Source organism: Centropristis striata, chromosome 19 (genome assembly GCF_030273125.1).
Source record: "Centropristis striata isolate RG_2023a ecotype Rhode Island chromosome 19, C.striata_1.0, whole genome shotgun sequence".
Classification (NCBI taxonomy): Eukaryota; Metazoa; Chordata; class Actinopteri; order Perciformes; family Serranidae; genus Centropristis; species Centropristis striata.
In genome coordinates, this window is record NC_081535.1 from 23,091,459 (window position 1) to 23,101,942 (window position 10,484).

The window sequence follows — 10,484 nt, forward strand, 5'->3', positions numbered from 1 at the left end:
CAAGTATAAAAGGTGCTATGTGGATTTTACAGAAAATCATTCTTATTACTGGCATCTTAGTTAGTTTCATGGACCATGTTAGCTGGTGAAGTAATTTAGCAAGCCAGGCAACTAACATATCCACTCAGAAAGTATTTTGCTTGCAATAATATTAGTTAGCTAAGATTAGTCAGCTAGCTTTAATTTAGCTACACTGCATGGATCTGTTGTCAGTTTCTTTGTTACGGTAGCTGATGAAGTAATTTGCAAACGGCAAGCCAGTAAATTTACAAGCCAGATATGCCCCTAGGAATCTGGTTTAATTATATGACTTTACGATACCAACTCGAGACACTGTTTTACTACATAAGTTAGCTAGCAAGCTAATAGGAGCAGAAGAGAGGACTCTGCAAAACTGTCCCAAATTCCTTCCATTCAGTCTACAAGCTATAAAAGCAGCTGGAAAAGTTGGGAAGATCTCAGTTTTTCAGTTATGTTACAATCTGTTCACACATTGACAATCCAAAGCGATTAAGACATGAACATTGCTTCACACAGACCTTTAAAAAAACAATGTTACATTGTATTTCATAAAACTACTGTTTTTAGCTAAACATGAAAATACAAAACATCCTTTGCTCCCACAGCCATCAGGCTGTCTCATTCTTCCAGAGATTCTACGAGACTAACTGAATTTCCCCTCGGGGATAAATAAAGTAATTTTGATTTGATTTGATTGATTTTGATGAAGCAAGCTGCGAGACATACAGTTGAGGAAGGCTCAGTTAAGTATTTCTTACTTCTTGACTGGTAAAAACCTGGATCTGTCAAAAATCCACAGCCCAAGTCTGTCACACAGGCGTTCTGCTATAAATTAGCAGTCTCCGGGCCCAAGATAAGCTAACATGACATCTTCAGATATTTCCTCTGGCAGGCTAAAAATGACAAAATTAGAGGAGTAAAATTCTCTAAATTGCTTGGATTCTTTGGGCTGCCAGGAATGGATGAAAATCATCACCCACTATTTAAAGACATCATTTAACGAAAGTTGTCGCACTTCTTTCATATAATAATGACACAGAGGCAAAAATATGAGTCAATTTCAAGACATTTATTCACATGTTTTGGACAAAACATAGTGCTGCCCTAGCATACCTATTTGTTTCCATAAAGCATCTGATCTCAAATACCAGATTTAAGAGCATGCAAAATGAACACTCTGAATACTCTGTTACTAGTTAATGAACAATTAAATATGCTTAAAGGGGGAATATTCATGTATTCTTTTTTTTTGCTAAAGTGCAATAACAACATAATGCAGGCTGCAAACACTGCTATACAAGTTCATGTTTGTCTTAATCAAAAGTTAAGAAAAGCAGTGATGTGAGTCCTATATGCTCCCAATAAACAAGTGTTCTGTCTACAAAAATAATATGAAACAAGATGTGATAAAAACCTTATGTGTAAGTTATTGTATGAGAAAAAGCAGAAATGTTCCCTGCAATGCTGTAAAAGTACATTCCTCCCTCTAACCCTCTATGTGTCGTGACTATACGGAAACTCATAACATGACGAGGGCAGTATTTTCAGCACATAAAAAACACGATTTCTGCAGAATGTAAAAGCACTGAAGACAGAATTTACTCATGTTCCCTCAGTAGGCGGAATGAGTTCGTGGCTCTTTTTTATGATTAAGTGTTTACAATATACTTTTTTGCCCTACATGTGTGGGATGTTTTCATTTCATGGTCCGGTCTCCAGGCCCTCATCTCTCTCCGCCCCAGAGTCTTTAGTCACAGTAAAGTGCCTTCGGCCCCATCCTTGTCTCTTCATTCCAGCTATGCCGGGGATTTGATTTCAAGAAATGGGTGTAGAGATTGTAATCGCGCCACTATGGTTGCCCTTCCGTGAAAAAAAATGTGAGACTGAAATGAAAATAATACATGTTAATGACACAAATATATAAACACTTTATATACAGTCATGGAAAAAAATACTAGACCACCCTTTTTCTTCAATTTCTTGTTCATTTTAATGCCTGGTACAACTAAAGGTACATTTGTTTGGACAAATATAATAATAGCAAAAGTAGCTCATAAGAGTTTAATTTAAGAGATGATATCTAGCCATTTCCAAGAAAACCATGGAAAATTGCTAGATATCATCTCTTAAATCAAACTTTTATGAGCTACTTTTGTTGTTTTCATTATATTTGTCCAAAAAAATGTACCTTTAGGTGTACCAGGCATTAAAATGAACAAGAAATTGAAGAAAACAATAATGGTCTAATACTTTTTTTTTTCAATGACTGTATGCTCAGAGGTTGGTCTTGTCATTTTTGCTTTAAAATATCTAAAAAAGACAAGATCTATCTTAATGTTGTGTATTTACATTATCCCAAATGTCTCAAACAAATTTCATATTAGAGAAATCTGATATGATCAAACTAAAAGGCCCATTTCATTTGGTCATCATATCCGCTCTGTGTTGGCGGTTCTCTCCCAGAAGCATAAGCTCATAATTTGACTTTTTATAAAATACACTCTTTAGATCTTGATGAAATACACTCTTTAGATCAGATGATGGAATTTAATCATCAGAAGTTATCAGAGCAGCAGCTCGCATCGCACCCCCACCAGGACTAAAATAAGAAAATAAATAAAAAATATCACATTTTAACCAAATTTCTTCAGAATGCTTGTTTCCATCCACTGCCGTTATGCAAATTGGGAGTTCATCAAGCTGGTAGTGAGTAGCAGCACTGGATCTAACTAGCAACAAATTGCTGATCTAGCAGGGAGTCTGGGTGGTCCGGGGTTAACAGGGTTAACAGGGTTAAAGTTAGACTCCTGGCTGTGGCTCAGTTGGTAGAGTTGGTTGGCCCCCAACCGAAGGGTTGGTGGTTCAATCCCTGACCGTCGCAGCCTACATGTCGAAGTATCCTTGAGCAAGATACTGAACCCATCAGTGTGTGAATGAATTCCCAATGGTGGCAGGTGGCACCGTTTAGGGTAGCCTCTGCCACCAGTATGAATGTGTGTGTGAAAGGGTGAATGAGCACAGTCTGTAGTGTAAAGCGCTTCGAGTGGTCGCAAAGTGACTAGAAAAGCGCTATATAAGTACAGGTCCATTTACCATTTACTGGGGTCTGAGCTGGCCGAATTTCGAGTTCTTTATACATGATTAAACGCCCTCATGGAGGTCCTTTTTCTGCGTAACAGCATGTGAAAAAGGCTTTGTTTAGTGTTTTAATCAGCTTGATTTGGAGCGGAGGAGCATTAAAACCTCCTGAGCAATGAACACTGAACTGTAATCACAGGAACCAACTCCCATCATCCCAAGTTACTTCACAAAGTCACACAACTCTGTCTTGTGTTACTTTTTCAATTGAGAGACCCCCAGCAACATAAAATGACATACTGTGCGTTTAAATATAAAAAGACCTGAGTAGATCATGAGTGCTCCTCGGCGCTGCCGCTGAAAGAACGGCTCCGGATGTGGTTTCTTAACTGTTCAATCAGCTCTGGGTTCTGCTGCTGGATCTGCTGGGCAAACTGCTGTCCCCTGACACAGAGATGAGATAAAAACTTTCTTTACCTGCTGAATTGCTTTCTACCGGAACAATAGCTCACACGAAGCAAGATGAGGAATGCTTCAGTTTTTAATATACAGTAAAATAACAGATATTCCCCTGTGAGAGGAGGACCTTATCTCCTCACATATTGGACATTTACAGTACAGATACAAGGTGATACTAAAGCAGAAACAGCAAAAAAGTTTCTAATGCTGCAATAACTGTGATAAAATAATATTTTAAAGAGGATGTCTGTGTGGTGAAAATGTCACATCAATTTCAAGGGTTATTGCACACTCTGTCCAAGCCTGTCTCCAACCATAACATCATTTTGAAAAATAACTCTTGGAGTATAAAATTTCTCTCCATTTGATGCCACAGTATCTGCAGAAAGGTACTTTAACACCATATGAAGCTGTTTCAGAAACAAATATTATCTTGCCAAGAGTGAGATGAGAAGATGGATATCATTCTCATGTTTCTACAGTAAATATGGAAGCTACTGCCATATATATTATTTCTTAGAGCCCTACTGCCATCTACTATAGATAATACGCTGACTATGGATACAGTTTTTGTAGCTTCGTAATAACTATAAATACATGCTAAACATTTCCCAAATTGCTGACTTACTCCTTTAATAATCAAACACAGCTCATATAAAAAGTCTTTACTTAGTAATGAATAAGCAAACAGTCATTTAATCCATTTAATTGTGAGTAAAGTGTACTTACGCTTCAATCAAGCTGGAGATGTCTGACAGTCCACCCACTCCTGCTGCAGGACCCCCGACTGCATTGGACATCATTCCTGACATACTGACCGCACAGTGACACAGTGAGAGTGAGTGACAAAGTATGTTTTAAAACTGCACTTTACACTCTCAAAGCATTCAATTCATGTTGACACTCACAGCTGTTGTACTTGTTGGTTCTGCATCACGCTTGCAGCCTGTCAACAAAAATCACTGAGTCACTTAAAAGGACAGTTAGTGTCTGATTACACTGGCAATTTTGCCGAAAAAAACAATCTATCAAACTGTGTAGTGCTGTATATGCATGCACATCTATCTGATTTAGACATATCTTGTCATTGTTGCTGCGGTAAAACTCCGGCATGCTTGCCGGAGCGTTCTTGGCCTGACACGCGTTCCCATGTGTCATCGTTTAACAAGTCAGGACTCTCCGGGCCAAGACGGCAGCCTGCTCCTCTAGACAATAACTCGGGGTTGATTAATGGGCTAACTGTCACTCATGGGACTAATTAGGGAAAATATCTGGTCTAACCTTGCCAGTGACAAAACAAGCATACGACACCTGTCTCCAGGATTATTGATGAAATGAACAGCAGTAACCTCTGCGACACAGCCCGGCTTTTCTTTGCACAGTGCGTATATTATTAGGACTCAGGCTTACCATGCTGATGAAGGCGGGGTTGTTGATTAGACTGGCCATGTCGAATCCCAGGCCAGCAGCTATCTGTGGCACACATTTATAGACAAAGGTCAAAATATACAGGGCTGGGTCATATACGTATGTGAGTTACATAACACAACTAGAAAGACATGCAGACATCTGCCAAGGCTAATGGTGCATTCAAATGCTCCTTTGATCATGGTCCCATTTCCCAAGACTTTTTCATACAACTTGTGTTGTGTGGTGTGTTCATGGGCTTTAAATCGTAACATGATTATTATAATTTTTATTATGGTTTGGCTAAATGTCTGCAGAAAATGGTATTGTTATTCTTTTTTGTTTTGTTTCTATTTTATTTTATTAAATTTTTTAAATATATAACATATAAATATGTTTTTGACCTGTTCATATGAAGACAGATCAATCAAATATGGCAAAAGCATTGACGCTATAAAGATGTGTTTTATTTTGTTGTTTAAAGCTTTAAAACAACTTGATAGCTGTTTTTGGTATTTGCATGTCAAAAAAGAGCCGTGAAATGTGTCCTTGCTACATTTTTGCATGTTGTTTCATTGTTAGAGGACTTTCACATGAATTTTCCCAGTTGAAAACTATTTTTTTCTGATTATTCTGACACCAAATGAATGCAGCTCAAATGCCATGAAATGTGTACTAAAATGTTTTCAGACTTTTATGAGTTGTTGTTTCAATGTGAGAGGGCTTTAACGTGAATTTTCCCAGTTGGGAACTCATTTTTACAATTATTCTGACACCACATGATTGCAGCACATTTGCCTGATGTCACAATGTTAAGAAAAGTGAAATATAATTGGCATATCTGTTCCGTGATTCTGAACAACTCTAAAATTGTATGAGTTCTTCCTTAGCCCATGCTACACCCTTCCACCTAGTTTCATGAGAATCGTGCACATATTTGTTCTGCAATCCTGCTGACAAACAAACAAACAAACAAACCAACAAAACAAGCCAAAACCACAAACTCTGTGTCGGAGGTCATGAGAGCAGGAAAACATACAGCTTGTTTTTACTTACTGGGCTGGTTGCTTCTTTCTGCTTCTGCTCTGCAATCTTCAGGTTGGATTTGTAGGTATCGTTCTCAGGGTCTAGTACCAAAGCTTTCTTGAAGTAGGAAATTGCCTCTGGAAACTTGTTCATGGCTGTCAAAGCCAAACTAGAGCCACAAATTAAGGGGACACACGTCACTTTTTAACAGACCTCAAAAGGTTGGAGATTACGAGAAAAAAACGGCTAAAAAAATACTCACCCCATCCTCCCATACGCTTTGCTGTAGGTCGGATCAATCCCAATGGCTCTCTCGCAGTCACCAGTCGCCTCTGTGTAATTTCCCAGTTTACTGTGAGCTGCAGCCCTGCACGGAGTTAAAGCCAGACACCATTCTTACCTTTATCACTGGCTTGTTTAATAGATACACAAGCATTCCTGCTGAACTCTGCTTATCTACTGTCTGCAGAAGTATAAAAATCCACAATAGAAGAAAAAGTGCAAAACAATGTGCGAAATCATGTTGCCTGCTGTTATAAATACCGATTGCAGTAGTACACAGCGTTTCTTAGGTCCAGGTCAATGGCCTTTGTGTAGCACTCCACTGCACATCTGTAGTTCTCTTCCTTCATGTGATTGTTCCCTTAAAATAAATGTGAAATTGTTCACACAAGACAGACATTCATCATAAAACTTGTTTTGCTTTTAATCATCCTAAGATAAAGTTTCTAAGATAAGGTTCAACAAAATCTTTTTTAATGCATGCTGGTACTAACAAAAATTCTATTTTGGGCAGATGGACAGTTGTTAATATAAATAATTATAATAATAATAATAATTTAGCAATATGAAAAGCAACCACAAGAAGATTTTAACTGGTGATGAAACAGGCTCATTTTTGTACTGATGCTACTGAATTACCTACATAAGGAAATTATACTTTCAGCGAGAACATTTGCTATTTCTATATAGCTATTCTTAATGCTTTTTACCAGATCCTATTCTCCGCAAAATCAGATGAAACGACTTTCAGTAGGCGGACCAGAAAAGCCTTAGTTTACATTTTTCCTGGCAAAGTTTGACCGTGAGTCGTACATTAAAAGTAAACAGGGAGGTTTTTCTTTAAAGAATTTTTTGAATATTTGACATTATATTTTGTGGTTTATGGCTGATACTGGGGCAGGGTCAGCAAAGTGGAAAAACAAGAATTGATCAATAGATCAAAAAAAGGCTAAAGGGGGATAGAGCATGGGCAAAAACACAGTCTCACTGGTCGCTTATTCAACAAATGGAGAGAATTGCACAATTTTTAAGGATTCAAACCTGATCCTGTATTGTCCCTTTTCCTCCAAGACAGGTAGGTCATATATATTTTTATTTATGAAATACATTGCGATATGTGGTTTTACATCAATATTTGAATTTACGTTGGTGGCTAAAACAAAGTTCACTTTGTTTCACCATTGCAGTTATTAATCTTACATAGCCACTAACAGATCTCTCATGGCTGTGCATCCTGTTAACAGCTGAAAAACAGTATTGAAAACAAGTTGCATCTTATTTTTGCTTCCAAAAACAAATCCACGTGCTAGGCAGGTGAAGATCTTTAAAATATGGATCAACACAAAATCAAAGTTTCTCGTAGCTGCTTTAATTAAGAGTTTCCTTAACATTACCTTCATTCTTAAGCTGCTCTGCTCGTTCTATGTCTTCTGGAGACGGGGAGCTCTCTGGTATGGTAATGTTGTCATTCTAAGTGAAAATAGAAGAAAATAAAGGAGTCATTACTTACAAGTGAAATTGACTTAAATAGTGACTGTTTAATAAACACAAACTGTCATTATGGTGGAAATTTTGACCTGAAAGAAGGAAGTAAAGGAAGGGGTAACTAATATCATAAAGTTTGTTTTACTGTAAGGTATGCCAGCATGCACTGACACACCTTAGAGTAAGACACAGTTATAGTAATGACAAGTCAGAATGTCTACCATAAATAAACAACTAATAATGTTTAAAGCACTGGTTCCATTGATGGTGCAGGACCCACCTTGAGCAGGGAATTGAGGAATATCTCTGTCAGAGGCTGTGGCACAGCGAGGTGGCAGTCGCTGGAGCTGATCTTAAAAGTCGTCTCCAAACACTGTATCGCAACTGCCGTGACAGGACGATGATGATGAGATTAATTACATTTGTGAGATTTTAAGATAGCAGCTGAACAAATGGAGTATTATTACAGTGAGTCAGAGCTTGGCTGCACATTCAGAGTGAGAAACTGAAACTTTCATGTGATTACTTCTGATAAGACCCACTGCTGTTTATTCTCTCTACACCAGGGCAGTGAGATAAGGATATATGTACATGAGTACGCTGAGATGGACAGAAGAAGAGCAGACTGTCCTATATTTGTAAAGTGTGAGTGCACAGAGGGTTGGCCTACCTTCGAGGCTCTCCTGCTCATCAGAATTCAAAGCACCGCAATGTGTTTGATCTCGTAGGAACTGCACAATAGAGAACGCCAGACGCTTCTCCACGGCCATTTTTACCTAGAAACTGCTGCACACACACACGTACAGGGAGATGTTTGGAGTGAAACAGAAAGGCACCCACACAAAAATGACTATATTATTCATAGGGTGCTCATTTATATAAGTGCGTAAAACACATGCTGAAGTAATGCATCACCAAGACACGTCTCATGATGAATTAATGCAGGATTTTAACTAATAGTTTTGAGTTGCTCACTAATAAGAAATACATCAATTTTAAAGCCATCAAATTAGCTGAAATAATGTTACAAAGAAACAAGGGTTTCAAAGTCATGCAGTTGCAGAACAGTGCATAATCTCAGAGAAATATATCAAAACATACTTTTTTAGGGCATTTCATTCATGCATTCAATAACCACTAATCGTAGGTTATGCATTAGTAAGCAGGTTTTTTTTTTATTTTAGTTAATGTTGAATCATGTTGAAATTTTGGAACGTAAACTTAAAACCTTCTTTTTCAGCCAGACATTGTCACTTACTTTATTGTATCTGTGTTGTAAAATTTCTATCATATTCTATGTATTTATTTTATTGTTATTATATTATCATCAATTTTGTTAATTTTTGCTACCTGTTAAAATCTTTTTTGATGTTAATTTAAAAAATATATATATTTTTTGGATATTAGTTCTATTCTTCTGTTCAAAAAATGGTCTCACATGCATTGGTCTCTAATTGTTTGAATTTCTAATGTTTTTTATGATTTTTCTTTCTTTCTTATTACATTATCTTCATTCTGTCTTATTATTGAACCTGTCAGTCATCTCTAAACAAATTTGAACTGCACTACACAAATACAGTTTGATTGATTTACTGATTGATATGACATTGATATTTTCATTATTTATGATGCATGTGGTTACAAGGATTTTCTATGGTTTATTAAATTTTGTCAACACTAGATTGTAATTAGTTATTATCCAGGTCTGGATTATGGACCAGAAAGGCTGAGAAACTCCCCACAGGCCTGCTGCACGTCACTTGATTTATGGTACTTTAAATAATTGCATTTGTTCAGGAATTTGCGTAGGCTATCATATCATGCAGACTCTGCAGTTTCATCTTATTTTATGGGCCTGCAATATATAGAGGAGCTGTTTGCCCACATGGTACACACTCTTAAATAAAGTGGTGTTTAATCAAATTACCACAATCTGGGCCCAGGTTAATCCAGCCATGTTATTATTCTATTTTCAACCAACATATAATAGATGCAAGTGGTGCATCTGGTTCTTGTTTCCAAGACAACTCACAGGAGGATGAAATTATTTTTTGCTCACAATAAAAAACAACTGGCTTTCGCAATGTGTTTTCTCTGTCCAGGTCCAAACATCAGCAGCAGCAGCAGCAGCGGGGGGCAAACCAGGCCACCAAACGCACTGTAAATGGACCCTGAGGGGATCTGCAGATCCAAACACTGCCTCATATATTCATCACGTGCTGATGCCATACGTTGTTATGTTCATTTAGCTCTGGTTGGCGCTGCCACTCCTCCCACAGTGTGTTGACACACGTATGCAGTGATGCAGAAACTGTGATGTAATACCATAATGTTTGATGTGATGTTTATTGGTTTTATTCAACATGCAGGCGTTATATATTTTTTAAAAACCCAACACAATACATTGAGTGAGACGACGCTGGCAGGTAGCTAATAAAGCTCGACATGAAGGCTCGCGCACTGTGCAGCTTGTGATGCTGCTAAAAAAACAATCATTGTCAGCCATAGGAGGCAGAAAAACAAAGAAAGAAAGGTCGACCTCAAATCCCCCCTCAACACCATGCAGCCAATTTATAAATAACATTGTATCAAAGGATGCTATTCAGTGTGTCCCCCCAATCCACCCCCGCCCACCTACCTGAGCTCTTCTCCAGCTGTCTGCTGCTACCGCGTCATGAGGACTTGTGTCGGATTTGATCGCATCCTCTTCGGCGCCTGCGCGTCAA

The 10,484-nt window shown here is 37.9% G+C and overlaps 1 protein-coding gene across 2 annotated transcripts; it reads right to left on the reverse strand.

The window, feature by feature from the left end:
* Nucleotides 1–1,069: 1,069 nt before the first annotated feature.
* sgtb (small glutamine rich tetratricopeptide repeat co-chaperone beta) lies at nucleotides 1,070–10,464 on the reverse strand. 2 transcript variants are annotated; one of them, XM_059357992.1, is made up of 12 exons: nucleotides 10,397–10,464; nucleotides 8,429–8,544; nucleotides 8,039–8,142; nucleotides 7,668–7,743; nucleotides 6,535–6,634; nucleotides 6,254–6,358; nucleotides 6,022–6,160; nucleotides 4,969–5,031; nucleotides 4,467–4,504; nucleotides 4,288–4,371; nucleotides 3,423–3,543; nucleotides 1,070–1,904 (listed from the first exon to the last, which is right to left on the reverse strand). In XM_059357992.1, exons 2-11 carry the CDS (start codon nucleotides 8,526–8,528, stop codon nucleotides 3,432–3,434), a joined length of 921 nt encoding a protein of 306 aa, XP_059213975.1. In that variant the 5' UTR covers nucleotides 8,529–8,544; nucleotides 10,397–10,464; the 3' UTR covers nucleotides 1,070–1,904; nucleotides 3,423–3,431. The 2 variants fall into 2 exon arrangements, with proteins under 2 accessions (XP_059213975.1, XP_059213977.1); XM_059357994.1 differs by having other exon boundaries at nucleotides 10,393–10,411.
* Between the last annotated feature and the right edge of the window lie 20 nt (nucleotides 10,465–10,484).

Coding starts and splice junctions, on each gene's coding strand:
- sgtb (XM_059357992.1), bottom strand. CDS start 8,528: ATGGCCGTGGAGAAGCGTCTGGCGTTCTCTATTGTGCAGTTCCTACGA. Junction 4,505..4,968: donor ACCCCGCCTTCATCAGCATG/GTAAGCCTGAGT, acceptor TTTTGTTGACAG/GCTGCAAGCGTGATGCAGAA. Junction 4,372..4,466: donor AACCAACAAGTACAACAGCT/GTGAGTGTCAAC, acceptor CTGTGCGGTCAG/TATGTCAGGAATGATGTCCA.